This window comes from Terrapene carolina, unplaced genomic scaffold (genome assembly GCF_002925995.2).
Source record: "Terrapene carolina triunguis isolate 2854851 unplaced genomic scaffold, T_m_triunguis-2.0 Scaffold69, whole genome shotgun sequence".
Classification (NCBI taxonomy): domain Eukaryota; kingdom Metazoa; phylum Chordata; order Testudines; family Emydidae; genus Terrapene; species Terrapene triunguis.
The window spans coordinates 51,382,376-51,402,659 of NW_020664420.1; the positions used below are offsets into that span (position 1 = coordinate 51,382,376).

Genomic DNA, 20,284 nt, shown 5'->3' on the forward strand with positions numbered 1-20,284 from the left:
TCGGTGTAGTTAAACCACCTCCCCTAGAGGCGGTACTTGTGTCGGCGGGAGATCTCCTGCTGACATAGCCCTGCCTACACGGTGCCAGGGGTGGGGGAAGGATTAGGTCAGTATAACCACGTCGCTCAGAGGTATAGATTTTTCACACCCCAGAACAATATAGTTATACTGATATAGGTCTGTAATAGAGACCAGACCTCAACTTTTCTCCCATAGAGAACTGCTGGAAGTTTTAAATCAGACCAGAGATAAAGCTATAATCAATACCTCCATAAACTGTGGCTGAACCTAAATACTGTTTCAAAGGCCCTCGTTAGTAAGGCAGGCTGGACGTTCTATAGCACCATCAGTTAATTAAATTAAATGTAAAAATCAATAATGTTATCAGCAGTTTCCACTGAATTTATCAAAATAAATAACACATTTTATTTTACCATGTGCCTGAGAAGTTCACACTGACAATGTGTAACTGCACTGCAGAAGTTGTCAGAGGAAAGCTGGAGGTTTTGGCAACTAGATTAAAACAAGCTAAAGCTTTTGGCTTCTAAACAGGTAAGTCTGGAGTTTTGGCAAGGAGGAAGCAGTTGATGTTTTTGGCCCCAGGGAAGAGATGCTTTTCTACTTTCCCTCCCACTTGCGGACAGGCAGAAAGGGAACTTAAACAATTATTTGGGTCGAGGTAGGAGGGTTTGAACTTTGTTTTCGATCTAACCAACCTGTGACAGTGTCCACCTGCTCCACTTCCCCAATATTCACTACCATATCCAACAACAGCAAGCACATTAACTGGGTATTTCTGCTTCAACAACCAGCACTGAAGTAGCTGATGTTGACATTTAATTGTCACTGAGTTTGTGTGTTAACACCCCACTGATATGACTGGAGCAGTTCCCACTTCTGAAAACTGCGTCAGGCTGATTGCAGATTCAGGAATACAACAGTACAATGATTTATTTTTGGAAGATTATCTTCACAACAAAAAGGAATAGAATTCTCTCTCTTTTTAAATGAAAAGAGAAGATTCTGATGCATAATTCTAAATCAAGGAATGAATTCTACAGTAAATTCCTCAGCTGAGAACAAATTGTGAAATGCACAGGAATATGATCCACTGTACAAAGCAAGTTCCAGGTTCCTGATAATAAAGTATAAACTCTGCTACTTCAACTCGCCACCATTAACATTAAACAGTAAATTAGACTGGTAAAACAGAAAGGAAATCCTCCAGTGGGCGGATCAGCATATAGAACAACATGCCTGAACCAAGAAAGAGCTAATATCAAGATCCCCATAGGAAAGATTCTGCACAGCTGGTAGATCTTGTATAAAACAAAATCCCTATTCTGTCAAGTCTGGAACATCAAAGGTTACTGTGTATCTCAAGATGTTCCCAGAAAACTGAAAAAAGAAGTCTGCTGCTAAAGGTACTGTATTTGTTAATCTTATTGATTCTAGGAACAGGGAGAAAAATCTAGTAAAGGAATTTAAAATGTAAACAACATTTCACTAATTTTTCCTGAGTTCTGCAACTCAAAGGAGGAGAATAATAAATATAAATAGATTTTAAAATATTTTATTGATGAAGGGGTTCTCCACATCTATCCTTTTTCTAGAAAACTCCAGGCAAAGTATGACATTTTTCTGCAGTGGGAGGTATCCTCTACACAAAAATTTCTGACGATTCTTGATGGGAAAATAACACTACACACACACACACACACACACACACACACACACACACACACATATACAATGGAATGGAATCATTGAAATGGAACCATCTAGTGAAGATGAAATCAGTGTGCTTTCACCACCACATTATGTTGATCTGTGTTCTGTTTAAGAACTGCTCTTTTATAATTTTTCTACTTTCCATCTATCTAATAGAAAAGCAGCTTGTTTGTTCACCTCTTCTCCCACAAATAGTGGACAGACTTTATATCCTCACTTCTTTTTTCTCCTCTGTGCACACTGATGTTTCTGGTATTAGATGCTCTATTCATTGTAATGCAATGTGAACAATGAATATGGCAAATAAAATTTATTTTGCTGTGCAATTAATATCTGTTTTTTATTAGAAGCAATAAAAATCCAGGGTAAAACTATATTTAGATAGAAGTTTTTATTTCAAAAGAGAAAAACCTAAAAGAAAAAAAAAAACTAAAGGCTGAAAGATTATATGGTAATCAAATCTATCATGACAATGCTATTAAACAGTTGAAGATTTCACACTTGATTTTTATCCTCAAGTCTTCCAACTGCATGAAAATGGTATGTGCAAAAGTCTGCTAAGTGCTGACATACTCAATGTCAGCCTAGGATGCAAGACCTAGGATGGCGAGAGGGATCCAATTCTGATTGAGATAAAGTTTCTAAAGCTTTTATTTTAAGAAACTCATGACTAACCCATTGAAACACTCCCCCTTCTCCCCCACCCTTTTTTAACTGTAACTAACATTCTTCAAATCACAGCAACTTGCCAGTAGTTATATAAACAACCATCTGCCTTATTGTATCTTTTCTGTTTTTCACTGTTTTTCAATTTAAAAATGTAAAAACACATTTATCAACAATGTAACATACTCCCATCTGGGTTTTATGAGACGCTCATCACTTCTTTCAAGAAACGTGCTAACAATAATTATGAAACTATCTCTGAACCCTGCGTACTGTCATGTCACTATGATGAACCTACCGCCAATTGCTGCCTACAAGCTAGAAGGATTCACTGATGCACATCTGACAATCTCTTCAGTAAAAGTCTTTCCAAACATCAGATTTTCAAAAGTGGATTTAACATATGCAAATGAATACTGCACGCAGCTAAGACAAGCATTTATATTTAAATGTAACTTTTCGTAGGTACTATTTAGTGGTCTTCATTCTTCGAATAGCTGTTAGACCAAAAAATGACTAATTGTCTCTCCACCTTCTTTACTCACCAAAAAAAGTTTACGGCAAACAGACTATTAAAAGTTAAAACACCTGCTGATTATTTAGAGGGATTTTTCCCCTCTGTAACTCTCACTCCCTATCTATTATTAAAGCCATTTGTTTGAAAGCAAGCCTTTTGATTTCAGAGGCAGAAAAGAGGAAGAAAAAGGGAATCCAATTGCAAAGAAATGTATTATTGGGGTGGCACAGGGAATACAGCCTATAGTTAAGGTCGTCCTCCACCTTCCATTATATCACTCCATTTTCAGTTACGTATAATTTTGCCAAACTTTTGCCATTTGGGATGAAATTAGCCATGTCACGTGTCTGCCTTAGAATGAATTTATATTTCAACTAAAACAGTTCAGTCATATCTGAGAATGAGGTTAGGAAAAAACACATTGTTGTGCACATGTTAAAAAAATTCAGAAAACTGTCTCATTGAGAAACTCTAGCACCACAACGTCTTGGGCCGGGACTTGAAATTTGGCAAGGGACTTCTTTTGTGTCAGGGATGCGCTTTTACTGTCTTTGAAAATTCACCCACATTTGGCTAAGTTTTGAACTCTCGGGGGGGAAAAAAAATGCAATTCACATATACTAAGTAGAGACTTGTTAGAGCTTGGCAACTTAATTCTTTGCACTGAACAATCTCCATCCCCTCACAAACTCTGCCAACTGACCTGCACATGCTCTATCCACAGAGCATTCTCATCCTGGGGCTGAACAGGATTTTCCCTACAATAGTTTATTTGCTGCAAATCCATTTTTCAGTCCTACAAAACCAATCATGATTTTGACACAAATTCAGAGAGTAGTTTTGGCCCCAATTTCCCCCAAGGACTGAGATTCCATTCACAAAATGGCCAGAGGAAGAGGAGGTGGGAATGGTGCTGGTCCCATTGCCCCATCCTTGTAACTTTCAGCCCAGTGGTTAGGACGCTCACCTGGAATGTGGGAGCTATGGTTTCAATTCTCCCGTCTGCCTGATGTGCAGAAGGGATTTGAACATAGGTCTTCCACATTACTGGAGAGTGTCCTAGTGTGACCCTCTGTACCTTGGGGATACACCCAGCACCCCCATGTTCATCTTTATAAAATGATTGTGCAGTATCCAGTGCAAAGTTTTTCATGTTGGGTGTCTTTAGAAGGCTCATAATGCACTGAGCATGGTTGTTATAGTGATGTTATAGTAATCGTTACAGTAATGTTATAGGTTATAATTTCATGTATATAGTTATGAGGCTGAAAATGTATCCTCATGGCTTAAAGCAAGCCCATGCAAAAACTCTCCAAGAATAGGGATGCAGTTCACACCTCGTCAGGGCATGGATGGGAGAAACCAAGCCCAGCCTCGCAGGAACAATGGACACTGGCTTAGGCAGCAACAAAAGAATCTGTTAGACCCTCGGAGTCACCCACTTCTGGGACTGCGATGAGGTAATGCTCACCTGACTCTGAAGGGGGGGGGGGAGGGGAAGCCATGAAGAAAGAAAGGACATGATAAAAGGGAGAGACATTTTGACATACTCTTTCTCTTCCAATTACATCTACAGACACCACCACCACCACCACCACCAAGCGACTGAACCACTGATCAAAAGGGTGAGCCTGGCTGAAGAGCAGCCAGCCTGTGGTGAGAAGTATCTAAGTTTGTAAGACCATTGAAAGTGTTAAGGTCAGCTTAGAATGCGTTTTGCTTTTATTTCATTTGACTAAATCTGACTTGTTATGCTTTGACTTATAATCACTTCAATCTACCTTTATAGTTAATAAATCTATTTATTCTATCTGAACCAGTGTGTTTGGTTTGCAGGGTGTCAGAAACTCCCCTTGGGAGAACAAGCCTGGTACATATCAATTTGTCTTTTTAAACTGACGAACTCATATAAGCTTGCAGCGTCCAGTGGACATAACCGGACACTGCAAGATGGAGGTTCCTAGGGTTGTTTCTGGGACCGGAGATATTGGCTAGTGTCATTCACTTGCAAGTAGCTGGGAGCAGCTTACATGCCAGAGGCTGTGCATGAACAGCCCAGGAGTGGGGGTTCTCACAGCAGAGCAAGATAAGGCTGGCTCCCAGAGTCAAGGATTGGAGTGGCCTAGCAGATCACCGGTCCACACAACACCAGAGGGGAACGTCACACCTAGCCACTGGGTTATGGGATTGACACAGAGTCCCCGGGAGATGCTCTAGAACTGCTCCTCACAAAGCCAGTCAGGACTTTGGGGAGCCTCCTCTCCCTTGGAGCAGACTGTCTTCAGGGCAAGAAGCTCACACGGCTCCACCTTCCTGGGTCTGACCTTGAAGCATTCAGCATATGCCCCTCCATGCGCTTCCCACAGCAAGTCCGCCCAGATGGGGTCCTGGGGAAGCCAGAGGGTCCTGCACACACCCTCACTTCGCAGTCAGACATGACTCTTAGCCAGCCAGTAAAACAGAGGTTTATTAGATGACAGGAACACAGTCTAAAGCAGAATTTGTAGGTACAGAGAACAGGACCCCTCAGCTGGGTCCATCCTGGGGCCCAGCGAGCCAGACAACCCCATCTGCCCTCACTTCCCGTCCCCAGCCAGCTCCAAACTGAAACCGCCTCCAGCCCCTCCTTTCTAGCCTTTGCCTCTTTCCTGGGCCAGGAGGTCACCTGATCTCTTTGTTTATCTTTAGCTATTCCCTTGCAGGGGGGAAGGGCCCCAGCCATTTGTTGCCAGGATACAGAGTGTTGGCCATTTATGCACACTGGAGACTTAAGAAATGCATAGGGGAAACTGAGGCACCCACACAGTATTCAGAGGAAACATTAAGAACAGTCCCACTTCGTCACAGGGATATTCTGGCGTGAGCCCCTCAATATCTTTCTTGTTGAAACTGTTCCAAATTTTTTAAATAATAAAATAGTCAGTGAAGTAGAGTCTTCAACTTGGGTCTCCCCATCCTATGTGAGTGCATTAACTACCAGGTTATACGTCATTCACATGCTCTTTCCCTAGACTAATGTCTATTCATAGTAATTTATGACGACAATGAACTGCCACTATGAAAGAAAATGAATAGTAATTGGGCCAGGGAAAATAATGTGAATGATTCTGGCATTTCCTAAATTTTAAGTGCTTGACTTTGCAACCAATAGTGTTATTTTTAACATAGATTTTTTTTAAATGAATATTTTATTTAAGCATGGATAACCAGTATGGTTGGCATTTTCTTGCAGTTCATGACTGGTTGAAAAGCTGATGGCCTTCAGCTTTGCCTCAGATTGTTAAGCCAACACAACTAAATTAGAAACAGAGTAGAAGCAGCAGCAGGTCTACTAGAACAGTGCTTCTCAAAGCCGGTCTGCCGCTTGTTCAAGGAAAGCCCCTGGAGGTCCGGGCCGGTTTGTTTACCTGCCGCGTCCGCAGGTTCGGCCGATCGCGGCTCCCACTGGCTGCGGTTCGCCGCTCCAGGCCAATGGGGGCTGCAGGAAGGGCGGCCAGCACATCCCTCGGCACGGGCCGCTTTCCACAGCCCCCATTGGCCTAGAGCAGCAAACCGCGGCCAGTGGGAGCCGCGATCGGCCGAACCTGTGGACGCGGGAGGTAAACAAACAGGCCCGGACCGCCACGGGCTTTCCCTGAACAAACGGCGGACCAACTTTGAGAAGCACTGTACTAGAAATGCAAAATTAAAACCAAGACACAATTTTAAAAAAATGGAATTGTATCACATGATTATGTAATACAAAGATGATTTTAACACTTCAAAGGATTGATTATGTTTTCCACTCAAGGCTATGCTATTCATAAGTGATGAACGTTCTTCTATATGATGATGAAAAATTTTACATTCTTTGTAGATCCATGGCATATTCTTGACATATTAACTAAATTCAGAAAAATATTCCACCACTCGATTTATTTTATGCTATCTCAGTAAAGGGAGGTGGTAGTGTAACCAAATTTTTAATACATATTATTTAGGTAATCCCATAGAAATTTTCTGATATAGGTTTTCTGTAATTTACATTTCTTTGCCATATAAATTAGGTGTTTTTTCTTGCATGATGGTGCACTATTTATGTTACATAAAACAAATACTATGTATATTTGATATGTGTGTGTGCATACATCTCCTTTTTAATACCTGTATCCTCTTCCCCTTCCTCTCCATTCCTCAGTTTCTATAGGAAGGGCACCCAGCAATCTCTACTTTGACTATATTTAGGTCCTCAGATCATACTCCATTCATTCTACCATGGCTCAGTCAGAGGAAGAGGAGTATTGTCTATGCTATCCAATCAATCAGGTACAGGATCACACAATCACTTTTGTGACTAATGCTCTCTACCCTTTGCTTGAGCCCGCTTAGTCAATGTCTACAGAATTTCTCAGAAAATACAAAAATCCTGTTATAACTAGAAAACACCCCATAATTAATTTTTTATATATATATGTTCAATCTTAATAAATATACCCTTGGCACCATCACAAGCAGAAGAGAATTAAAAAGAAAAAAACTGATAAATTTAAATACATTTCTCATTATGCAGTCACAGAAACCAGTTCAAGATAATTTATACTATTTATTTTGGTACAGTCGGTTGTGAGCTGTTGTGTTTAATATTTTAACGTGGTTACACTTGAACAGAAAGGAAATTTCAAAAAGACAAAATGTTTTCTAAATATGTTCACAATCAAATACATCCCTCAGTAATTTGAGTTAAGTTTACAGAAAGAGGAAATGAAGACCAAAGCATTTCAAAAAATGAGCCTGATCCCACAGTCAGGCAAAATGGCCAATGAATGAGGAGCAGAGGCAAAGGTTGATCACAGTTTTTTTTGTTGACAGTGCCACGGTCCCTCTCAAGGATGGACAACAAGAGACAAAGTCTCTGAGAAAACAGCACCAATTCGTGCTGTTTCAGGGAAGGTCTCCAAAAGCCACTGACTACAGCAGAACCAACATACTGACAGGTCACTGTGCTCAAACTGCTCTCTGCTCTTGGGCAGGAACAATCAGGGCAGAGCAGTACAGACCCAGACATGCATGTTCTTACAGCCCCTGTGGCCAAAAGTATCCTTTCATGTCAACTCAATGCTACGGCTTCCCATGCATAAGAAGTAGGACACACAAACTGGAAGGCCACTTTCTCACACAAATGAAAGAGGTATTATACGCTCCAGAGCAAATTCACCACATCTCTATAGAATACTTCAGTAAGCAAAGGGAAAGAAAATAACACTGAAGCATCCTATTCCAAACTATCCTGACAGAAAGTAAAAGATTTGGAAAAACCATTTGCCAAAACAAAAATGGTCAAATCCAAACATTTATTTTAGCAAGCCTGATCGCTCTCTCCACCAGCTGTAGACAAGAAGAGAAATCAGCAGATTCAGCTAATATGTCCCTTCCATATGGAAAATGATGTCAAGAGTTTAGTACCTATTCTTTGGCTGGTGGAGAGGAAAGTTAGAGAAATTATGTATTTTTTAAAAAAAGCTATCATAAGATATGAAAAATACTCTTTTCTGTTCGTTTGCAGTGTTGTTGTAGCTGTGTTGGTCCCAGATATTAGAGACAAGGTGGCCGACATATCTTTTCTTGGGCCAACTTCTGTTGGTGAAGGAAAGAGACTTTCACCCACCTTGTCTCTTTTCTGTTTGTACCGTCCAAACTATATTCTACTTTAAACACAAAAGAGGGTCAAAAGATGTAGTCCAGGACTTAAACTGCAACAATATAAATTACACAGTAAATAATTTAAATTATTGTTAGAGAATTAAAATGCAGAACATTTTTTTAAAGAACAAGTAGGAATTAAAATAATTTCATTTCTACCTATATTTTAATACACAGAAGAAAACTACAGCACACACAGTGTATACACACACACACACACACAGCATATACCTCTCCAAGAGCTTCGTAGCGCTTTTGGTTCCATCTATGCAAATCTTCACGGTAGTTAAAAACAAATGGCTCCCCAGTTTTTATATGCCTTAATTGCCCCTCTATAAAAGAAACAATAATATTAGATTTAAATATACATTTTAAGAGTTTTAAAAGCAGAGGTAACAATTCACTGTTGAAAGCAAAAGACAATGTTCATCTGAAAGCAGAACCATTTTCATTCATATACCACATTATTCTTTCTCCCTTCCCAATTACAATGTAGGGCACTTAAACCAAATGGACCGCAGCAAGACCACCATCACATTCACTTCTAGTTCACATTCACCTCTGAATCAAGTGAAGCACGAACGGTGACATATTGAGCTTTAAGCCCAAATTTCAGCCTGGCAACTTGTTATACAACTAATATTTGTGTCCCTAAAAGTATGCCCCAAAATGAAGAATTAGCAGCTGAATAGTACAAATCAGACTGTTAGCTAACCAACCAGGTAATTATATACCAACTATTAATCATATGTACTCAATTAAATTGCATGTGCAAAAAGCGTGAGTGGCACGTTGCAATGCAAAAAGGAAAAGAATTTTTGAAAATTAAGCTCTTAATCTCTAAAACATAGTTTCAGTTACAAGTCAAATGCCTTAGCACCCCAATGCAATCAAGCGGGGGACTTTAGTTCAGAACACACCTTGGAACTCTTACACCTTGAGCTAATAGTAGAAAAATGATGCAGCATGTCGAAGAAGAATGTGCACACCATAGCAATTTTTTTTGTAGAGCAACATTACCATCTCTTAGCTTCATAGCTGAAGAATAGTAGCACATTCAGCTACAGATGAAGGAAGAGATTAGATGGAGATGACTGAGGAATAAAATGGCAGCCCACAAAGACTGGGGTAGGGAGAAGTATATCAGATATTTTACCAGTTATATTTCAACTTATTAGCCAAAATAAAAAATATAAAATGTTATGGCCACAAAAGGTGGTACAAAGTTGTGTTTAACAAGAGAAATGATTAAAAACAACAATATCTAAGCATATTATCCTAAAATGTTGAAATATCTGAAGCATGGTTTATTAGCAGACTTTTTCCTCCACTGCAACATGAAGACAAAGACATTAACTCAGCTGATATCTCCTTGTGAATTCTAAGCTTTGATAAAGAATTCTTGCATGAAAATGTTACTTAAAAGAAGATTAGTTTTGAAAACTCCTGAAGCTGCAAACAAAATATTTGAGAGCTTTCTGTTGTCTTCAGTGTACCTGCTTATAAACCTGCTCATTTAATAATAGAAGAGGTTTGACTTTCTCAGCCCTGCCATTACCTCAGTTTCAGTATATTTTTTCCAAGTACTAACCTCCAGGGAAATGTTCCTTCCCAAGTTCGTATCCAATATCTCAGGTCCCAATATCCCTCTCTTCATGGAATCATCACCATATTCTAAGACTTCTACATTTTTTAAATTTCTAGGCTCAGTTGTTGCTTCTTAGCTAGTTACTATTCAGTATAGCTTGTTTTAAAGCAGGTTACTGATGAAGTTCTTATCTCCCTAAGGAATCATAGCAAATATCTAGTAAGAACTGTAGTTTATTTTCAAGTATTCCTAAAGTGTTTGGAAACCCCATCTTCTCAAATTCTACAAAGCAGAAAATAAAACAGCTTACTTACTACTCCTTCACAAAGAGAAACATACAGATTATGACATAAAAATGCACTACAGTACATATAAATTATAAATATCAGAGCAAAACATATCCCTTTGGCAATACCCTAACCAGAAGCATATGCTATAGGGTTTGTTACTCCCTAAGGAAGTCACTCAGGCTATTACATTAGTGATGGAACTTTTAATAATATAATTCTAAACCATCATCCCCCCCATTCAGATTTCAGCCCCTCTCCTTTTAGAAACCACATGTGCACCATTAACTCTGAAGTCAGTAGAGCAGACAGACAATAGTAGAGGCTGTACGTATCTTAAAAAAAAAAAAAACCTGAAAAGTGACAGAGTTAACCCCTCCCATCAAAGAATGAGCATCACTTTCATGACACTTTTAGTCTCTAAGTACCTTCCTTTGAAAGCCATCAGGATATTAAAAAGCTAAGTGTTGCATAAATGACTATCATTTAAAGGAAAGCTTTTTTTTTCTCCTTAAAAGTGGAAGGTGTAAAAAAGACAGCATTAGAAACTAAAGTTCTCTATTCACAGAACAGACACTGCATGGCAATAGGAGTGTAAACTTCCCAGTCTGCCCTACTACAGGTTTCAAACAATTTTGTAGGGACCCCTTCTGGGAAGCTGATTTTTTTTAGCCTCCATGCCTATTCAACCCTTGATTTCTCATCTGAGATTGATAATATGGGTACCAACTGTGATGATGGATTTTATAATGTAGATATTAGACAATTATAAAAACCGCCAACTTATTTAACATACATCACCAAATAGATGGTGGTCACTTGTGGTCTCTACTAACGTAGCCTGGATTCAAACTTGTGACCTATAGTAAAAGACAGCATCCCATTGCTAATTCAGAGATTTATCCTGTTTTCCCAGAGAATGCCCTTCTGAAGAACTATTTTCCCATCAGCAGACATGGAATTTTCAAGTTTAACTCAAATGCATAAATTGCTATCTAAATTATTAATAATACAGTAGTAGTTTTCTCCATCAATGAGTAAATTGAGTCTGTAAGTAAAATATCACTAGTGGTAGGGACATCGATTTAATTTTAAATGTTAAAAATAAATAGCTTTAGAAATAATTTTTAGAATTTTTGAATCAAATATTTCATAATGAAAGAAAGGAAGTTGGAACAATCTACATATGTATATATTGTACAAATCTAAATGATGGAACAACGTGTTGGACCAAGGACTGTTTGACAATTCTACAAAATTTGAAATTACTTAGCTAGATTTCCAAGAGCATTATTGTGAGGCTGGTAGGCTAGATGCCAGCTCTTTCCCAGGCTGCAGGAATTAGCTAAGAACTGACAGCATCATAGCTGGAAACCAGATCAGGTCACCTGTATGTTGGTTTTGCTTGTATGTTGCTGCATGCATTAATCTCACTTATAATATCTATATCCCATGTTATAAGGTAATATTTAAATGTTATGGACTGTAACTGTAAAAGTGTTTGCTCCGAAATGGTAAACCCGAACAGTCAGGAGAGAAACATCCTGATTATCACTACAAAAGTTTTTTTTCCTCCTGCTAATAATAGCCCACCTTAATCGATTAGTCTCAGAGTTAGTATGGCAACACCCATTTTTTCATGTTCTCTGTATGTGTAGATAGATAGAACTTCCTACTGTATTTTCCACTGCATGCATCTGATGAAGTGGGCTTTAGCCCACAAAAGCTTATGCTCAAATAAATTTGTTAGTCTCTAAGGTGCCACAAGTACTCCTCGTTCTTTTTGCTGATACAGACTAACACGGCTACCACTCTGAAACCTATTACCAAGTGTGAAATACTAGTTTGCCACAGGAGGTGTTTTCTCCCGCCCAACAGAGTAAGGCCCATAGATACCAGAAGAACCACTGTGGACTCATTGTGGAAATGACTTTGTTTATTGCTCCCCCAACACCCATGAAGAGGGGACGTGCATGTGAACTTGTCCCATCATCTTGAGCTCTGGGAGAAAGAAATAAAAATCCCTGACATGAAGAGACTGCATCTTTTTGGCTGTTTGAACTCTGAAGGGCCAGAGATTCTAAACTGAAGCCAGAGATCTCCAGGGGTTGCCTCCTGAGTCTCTCCTGAAAGACACTTTGATCACAACTATTATGTCACTCTTAGGATTTAGATGGTAACTCACTTGTGAGTATATGTTTGCTTGCTTTAACCTGTAAATAACTCTCATTTCTTTTTCCTAGTTAATAAAATGTCACGTAGTTTATTACAGGATTGGGTACAAGTGTTGGCTTTGGTACAAGTTCTAGGGTACCAACTGATCTGTGATAAGTGATTGGTCTCCTGGGACTGGATGCAACCTGAATGTGATGTGTTTTTTGGTGTAAGTGACTATTTATCACTAAGTCTGGTTTGTCTCGGTGACTGTCTATCTGTGATTCCATGGTAAGACTGTTATAGTGATCCAGGAATTCATATATGTTACTGTCTTGGTAAAATCTAATTATAGAACACACCACCAGTTTGAGGTGTTTGCCTGTTTTTGACAGTCTGCTCTGAGGTAGGCACTCATGGTCATGAGCCACTCCAGACAGCGTAACAGTTATATTTAAGGATAAAACTTTATTTCTTAACAGAAAACTATGAAATTCTAGCAAGGCTTTACAAGGTATAATCCATTTTCTAATAATCTATTAATATTATACAATTTCTAAGTAGAATCTTCACAAAGCACATTCTACTTACTTTCATTAAAGGCATACTCAAATCCTTCAAGTGTATCGGGAAACTCAAGTGGTGGCTCATCTTTTTTCATCAGTTCATCCAAATCTATTCTAGACAATAAATCTAAAACGAAAAACACAGCATTCGAGTATCAGAGGGGTAGCCGTGTTAGTCTGGATCTGTAAAAGCAGCAAGAGTCCTGTGGCACCTTATAGACCAACAGACGTATTGGAGCATGAGCTTTCATGGGTGAATACACACTTAGTCGGATGCATCGGTATTCACCCACGAAAGCTCACGCTCCAATACGTCTGTTGGTCTATAAGGTGCCACAGGACTCTTTGCTGCAAACACAGCATTGTATGCCTGGTTTATTTTAACAACATATCTGACAAAAATGTTTTATTTAATGCTTTGATAGGGTGGGTATAATTAATTATGTCTAGTCCTCTTTTTCTGAGAGATCCCACTGAGTAACATTGGACAATTTTTTATCCACTCCCAAAGGACATCTTGTGGGGTTCCACAAGGTTCAATGCCTGTCTACATAGATTGTGGTATCTGAGGGCTTATCTTCACTACCGAGGTAAGTCAACCTAAGTTACGCTATTCCAGCTACATGAATAACATAGCTGGAGTCGACAAAGCTTAGGTCGACTTACCCAGGTATCTTCACTGTGCTGCATCGATGGGAGATGCTCTCTGGTCGACTTACCTTACTCTTCTCGGCGAGCTGGAGTACCGGAGTCGACCGGAGAGCACTCTGTCACCAATTTAGCGGGTCTTCACTAGATCTGCTAAATCGACACCACCTGCATCGATTGCAACAGCGTCGATCTCCCTGGTAGTGAAGACGAGCCCTGAGTAACTGTAAGACCACTAGAGAAGACTGGGAAATGTTTTTGGAAACAGCATGCCAACAACTCATCTCTATCTCTCTTCTACCCCAGATCTGGGTAATACAGTCTCAAGGGAGTTTCTTTTAGCTCAGTTGAGGTGGGAGATTATATTGGTTCGTAAAGTAAAGTGTCTGAAAAATTTGGCACGAGTTCTTTCTGCCCCTTATACTGCGGAAAGGTTGGAGAGGAAGGAGAAGAGGTCCTTTGTTAAAGAAGGATGGTTTTTGTTTTGTTTTTTAAAAATCCTTCTCTGCTTTTACAGCACCACGTTGCAGCAGTGTCCAAGACAGCAATGTCCAAGAGAGCCAACTGTACTTGGCTAGGAAGTAGGGCTGTCAAGCGATGAAAAAAATTAATTGCCATTAATCACGTGATAAATTGCACTGTTAAATAATAATAGAATACCATTTATTTAAATATTTTTGGATATTTTCTACATTTTCAAATATATTGATTTCAATTACAATGCAGAATACGAAGTGTATTACAAATATTTGTAAAAAAAACAAAAGAAATAGTATTTTTCAATTCACCTAATACAAGTACTGTAGTGTAATCATGAAAGTTGAACTTACAAACGTAGAATTATGTACGAAAAATAACTGCATTCAAAAATAAAACAATATAAAAGTTTAGAGCCTACATGGCCATTCAGTCCTACTTCAGCCAATCACTCAGACAAACAAGTTTGATTACAATTTGCAGGAGATAATGCTGCCCACTTCCTGTTTACCATGTCACCTGAAAGTGAGAAAAAACGTTCGCATGACAATGTTGTAGCCGGCGTCACAAGAAATGTACATGCTAAATGTGCTAAAGATTCATATGTCCTTTCAGGCTTCAACCACCGTTCCAAAGGACATGCATCCATGCTGATGGCGGGTTCTGCTCGATAACGATCCAGAGCAGAGTGGCCCGACACACGTTCATTTTCATCATCTGAGTCAGATGCCACCAGCAGAAGGTTGAGTTTCTTTTTTGGTGGTTAGGGTTCTATAGTTTCCGTATCTGAGTGTTGCTCTTTTAAGACTTCTGAAACCATGCTTCACACCTCGTCCCTCTCAGATTTTGGACAACACTTCAGATTCTTAACCCTTGAGTCGAGTGCTGTAGCTATTTTTAGAAATCTCACATTGGTACCTTCTTTGCATTTTGTCAAATCTGCTGTGAAACTGTTCTTCAAACATGTGCTGGGTCATCATCCGAGACTGCTATAACATGAAATATATGGCAGAATGCGGGTAAAACAGAACAGGAGACATACAATTCTCCTCCTAAGCAGTTCAGTCACAAATTTAATTAGCGTATTTTTTTTTTAAATGAGCATCATCGGCATGGAAAGATGTCCTCTGGAATGGTGGCCGAAGCATACGAATGTTTAACATATCTGGCATGTAACTACCTTGCAACGCCAGCTATAAAAGTGCCATGCAAATGTCTGTTCTCACTTTTAGGTGACATTGTAAATAAGTAGCAGGCAGCATTATCTCCCACAAATGTAAGCAAACTTGTTTGTCTTAGTGATTGGCTGAACAAGAAGGAGGACTGAGTGGACATGTAGGCTCTAAAGTTTTACATTGTTTTGTTTTTGAGTGCAGTTATGTAACAACAACAAAAAACACCTACATTTGTAAGTTACAGTTTCACAATAAAGAGATTGCTCTACAGTACTTGTATGAGGTGAATTGAAAAATACTATTTCTTTTGTTGATCATTTTTACAGTGCAAATATTTGTAATAAAAAATAATATAAAGTGAGCACTGTACACTTCGTATTCTGTGTTGTAGATAGAAATCAATATATTTGAAAATGCAGAAAAACATGAAAAAATATTTAATAAATTTCAATTGGTATTCTATTGTTTAACAGTGCGATTAATCGTGATTAATTTTTTTGAGTTAATTGCGTGAGTTAACTGCGATTTATCAACAGCCCTACTAGGAAGTTGTGTCCATTTCTCTCAAAATTGAACTCCATAACAGTTCTCACACTTCTGTAATTTGCTCTGCTTGGAGGGTAGCTCCAAGAAGACTACACAGACATTTCAGTAAGAGCAGAAAAGCACAGCACACTTCTTAACAGTGGGCCACATGGAGCATATTACATTTGTTCCATATTCAGGACTAGTTTCCTACTGGTGACAAGGGCAATTCAAAGTAGTAATCTATAAAGCCCCACTTGGCCTGGGTTCTTGCTACCTAGATGACTGCTCTCTTCCTAGGTACCCTCTTGACATAGCTAAGATTAGCTGAGTTACTACTGTTAACTGTCCTTAGATGTGAGCTTTTGGGAGCTCTGGTTAATCATTCTAGGCAGAGGACCTTGACTCTGGAACTCATCTCCATGTTGGTTCACTAGAGTTTAAGTTTGATGTCCAGCAGGAGACAGTCTAAGGGCTGGTCTATACTTAGCCGCTAGTTCGGCGGCTGGAAATCGAACCAGGAAGTGCTCGCCGTCGACTGCGGTACTCCAGCTCAACGAGAGGAGTACTGCGGAGTCGACGGGGAGCCTGCCTGCCGCGTGTGGACCGCGTCTGAACCGCGGTAAGTTCGAAGTAAGGTATGTCGAATTCAGCTACGTGATTCACCTTACTTCGACTTGGGGGGTAAGTGTAGACCAAGCCTAAGACTTAATATCTATTAACTAAATCATGTGAAGTATACAAACTTTCCAACACTGATAACTTCATCATTTGGAATATTCCAAGACCCGTCGCTTTAATTAAGATTAAGTCAATGATAAGTTTGAAGACAAGTTTTAGTTTTCTGAGTGCAGAAAATAATTACCTGTAAATTTTTAAACTGTCAAAAATACTATCATCTCTGATAAATGACAAAATGGAATTTCACCAAACCTTTCCCCAAAAATGCACCTTTATACTGAGCAACAGCAAGAGAACTTAGTTTTACTGAAAGGTCTCAAAAGCATAGGCTTATAATAGAAGTATGTACTCTACAATAATCATTTCATAAAAGGTAAATTTTTATCAATGCATTTGTAGACATCCAATTTTAACATTGGTGTTTCAAAATGTACTTTTATTACCTTTGTAGAGGCGTATTTAGATAATAATGGTATAATGCAAGAACTTGCAATGTGTGCTTACCCCCAGTGCAACAGAAATTATGTCAAATCTCCAGAAATCCAGTCTTTTTGTCAGATGAGTTGTGGGACTAATCTATCCTATGTACTTCCAGACTCGAAAAATACTATCTAGAAGAGGACTACAGTTAATTAGCCCTGAACAAAAAGTATTTTATCTATTAAACCATTTAGATCCTATTCCTACTGTTATTTGTTTTGTTGAAATACACACGAGTCTATAATTGTACAGTTGGTTCACTCGGATCAGTGCTTTATAAATATATTTCCAAACACTGTGTAGTTAAAGAGGTTTTTAATACTGTAAACAGTTATTCAGCAATAAAACATCAGTAGCATGAAGATGACATAATATTCCTCCCCAGTGGCTCCTGAAAAATAAGAATATCTAAATTACATGAATTGTCTTCTCGAAGGATAATTTCTGCAAACATAAACTTATAAACAGGTTATTCCATTACTGACCACTAAGTTCAGTTTTCTTGTGCCTTCCTCTGAAACAACTGATACTGGACATTGTTAGAGACAGGATACTGCAGTAGATGGACCACCAGTCTAATCCATTTTGGTAATTCCCAGGATCCTAAACCACAGCTACAACAAAGGAATTCTGTTTTTATTTCCCTTTCCTTAATTTTAAATAAATGTCTCTGAAATAATTTATATCTATACATACACATACATACATACACACATACATATAAATATAAAAAGAAACCAAACAAGTTTATACCTTTTAGTGCAGTAGTTTTTTCTTTTTCATCTGGGCCTCCTTGCTGGAGCTGTGCCATGTTTATCCAAATTGTCAACAAAATTAAAGCGATGAAGGAAAAGGACATCAATCTTCACAGGATGAGCTAAAAATCAATCATCAAAGTTAGGAACTAGCCAGTTCATTGATCTCTGAATAACTAGATATCACATGTTATTATGCATACCATTAAAATATAAATATATATAAATGATTTCAAAAATAAGAGTTTTCTGCTGGAAATAAAATTTAAAATACATTTGATATACTATTCACAAAGATAAAGTTAGGGTTGATTTTTACACTTGCCTTGAGAAACCACTAATGCATTTATTAATCCACTAACAGCAATATCATACTTAAAAATATAACAACCTCATAAAAAATTAAGAAAAATAGTGTGGTCCCTTTATAAACCACCCTGCAATGATTGGTGAAGAATTCCATTTCACAGTGGTAATGGTAAAGATTAGTTCATTAGAATCTAATTGATGTTCCGTTACAATCATTCCAATAGAAGGTTAGAAGTGCGAACCTGTTGGTCTTCCAAATTGCATATGGTTTGTAATTATTGAAGATCAATGTAAGAAATGGAAGATATAAACTAAAAGCATAAAGGACCAACAGCAACCCCCAATCCAATTAGATTATTCCCACATTAAACTGCAGTTACCATTTATTGTCCTTAATATACCCACATAGGATTAGGTTTTGCTAAATTTACATACAGTGACTAGAGTTACATTACAGCAACCTAGTTTAAGACACAGCAGCACTCAAAAATTTATCCAAATTAACTAAAGGTGTGAATTTAAAATGGATTATTTAAACCGCATTAAACCCCAATGTAGATGCTCTTATAATTTAAATGGCCGGACTTCAGTGAATTCCAATGTGAATTAAGATAAACCAAATTAAGGCCACTTTAATTTGGAATAGGAGTGTTCACATAGGGGTTTAATGTGATTTAACCAATCCACTTTAAATTCACACCCTTAGTTAAATCAGATTAATTTTTCTGAGTATCCCCATGCAGACTTAGAAAGCTGCTTAGTACATCATTCATCACAATGTAGTTGTAACCAAAGCAGTGGCAATACAAACTGCTGTTACTCTTGGCACTGTCTATTGCTCTCTTATTCTATTACATTTTTACCTCCAGGTTGTTTTCCTTGTTGTGGCACAGCTGGTATACCTAAATCAAGAATATAATAAATTCCTAATAAACATTCAGAATTATAAGTCTGCATGACCAAAGGTAAACACTATTGAAAAATGCAGCCAACAAGTAGTTCGATATATTTGATATATATTAGAACATAAGAATGGCAATACTGGCTCAGACCAAAGGTCCATCTAGCCTAGTATCCTGTCTTCTGACAGTGGCCAATGCCAGGTGCCCCAGAGGGAATGAATAGAACAGGTAATCAGCAAGTGATCTATCCCCGTCATCCATTCCCAGCATCTGGCAAACAGAGGCTAAGGACACCATCCCTGTTCATCCTGGCTAATAGCCACTGATGGACCTATCCTCCATGAACTTATTTAGTTCTTTTTTGAACCCTCTTATAGTCTTGGCCTTCACAACATCCTCTGGCAAGGAGTTCCACAGGTTGACTGTGCATTGTGTGAAAAAATACATTAATATGTGCACTTGACATCGTTTATTTGATATTAATTTTCTGATGGGGGTTAGGTTACAGAGAATAAAGTGGCAGAAGGTTTTTACTGATGTGAATTGGACATATTTCGTAGCTCTTGATAACAACTACTGTTTAAATATGGGTTTGCAAGAAACGGTTAGAGCTTAAAGTATATTCAAAACATCTTTCTGCAATTTTTTCCACAATACATCTTATCATGGCTGTGTTTGCATGAACCACATTTTTTGTAGAAATTTGGAACAATTTCCAATATAGGTTTGCTAATCTTCCCTCCAAAGACTAATAGGATGAAGCCTGATATACTCCTGACTCCCTCAGACTTACATCTACAAGCAGGAACCCCAAGATAATTTCCTTTCAGTTTTGGTAGGTCACTGTGATACTAACTAGTTAACAGGGATATTTAATAAGCAAACCAATGTTGGAAGGTTAAAGGGGTTAATTTTATTTAAATAGCATAAAAGCTGCCAGATGTTCTGTTTTAGCAGATTTAGAATAGTATGGATATCATGCACTCATAGTCTTAGAGGAAAAAGTAGTATCAAGGTAACATGTTTTGTTATATCTTCTGGTTTAAAGGGGAAAAAAAATCACATGCAACAATTTAAAAGGTTATTTGTCAGCTAAAGAGTACATAAATTCTAAAAACTGATATTAGGTCCAGTAATTCATTAA

The 20,284-nt window shown here is 38.3% G+C and overlaps 1 protein-coding gene across 2 annotated transcripts in view; it reads right to left on the reverse strand.

Annotated features, from left to right (window-relative positions):
• Window positions 1-19,135, reverse strand: part of FAM172A (family with sequence similarity 172 member A) — a 319,644-nt gene extending 300,509 nt beyond the window's left edge. For both annotated transcript variants that reach the window (XM_026649170.1, XM_024206925.1), the window contains exons 1-4: window positions 19,102-19,135; window positions 17,928-18,051; window positions 13,214-13,315; window positions 8,825-8,925 (exon numbers count right to left, since the gene is read on the reverse strand). In XM_026649170.1, coding sequence (XP_026504955.1) covers window positions 8,825-8,925; window positions 13,214-13,315; window positions 17,928-18,033 — 309 coding nt within the window. In that variant the 5' untranslated portion in view covers window positions 18,034-18,051; window positions 19,102-19,135. The remainder of the gene's footprint in view (window positions 1-8,824; window positions 8,926-13,213; window positions 13,316-17,927; window positions 18,052-19,101) is intronic.
• Window positions 19,136-20,284: the final 1,149 nt, after the last annotated feature.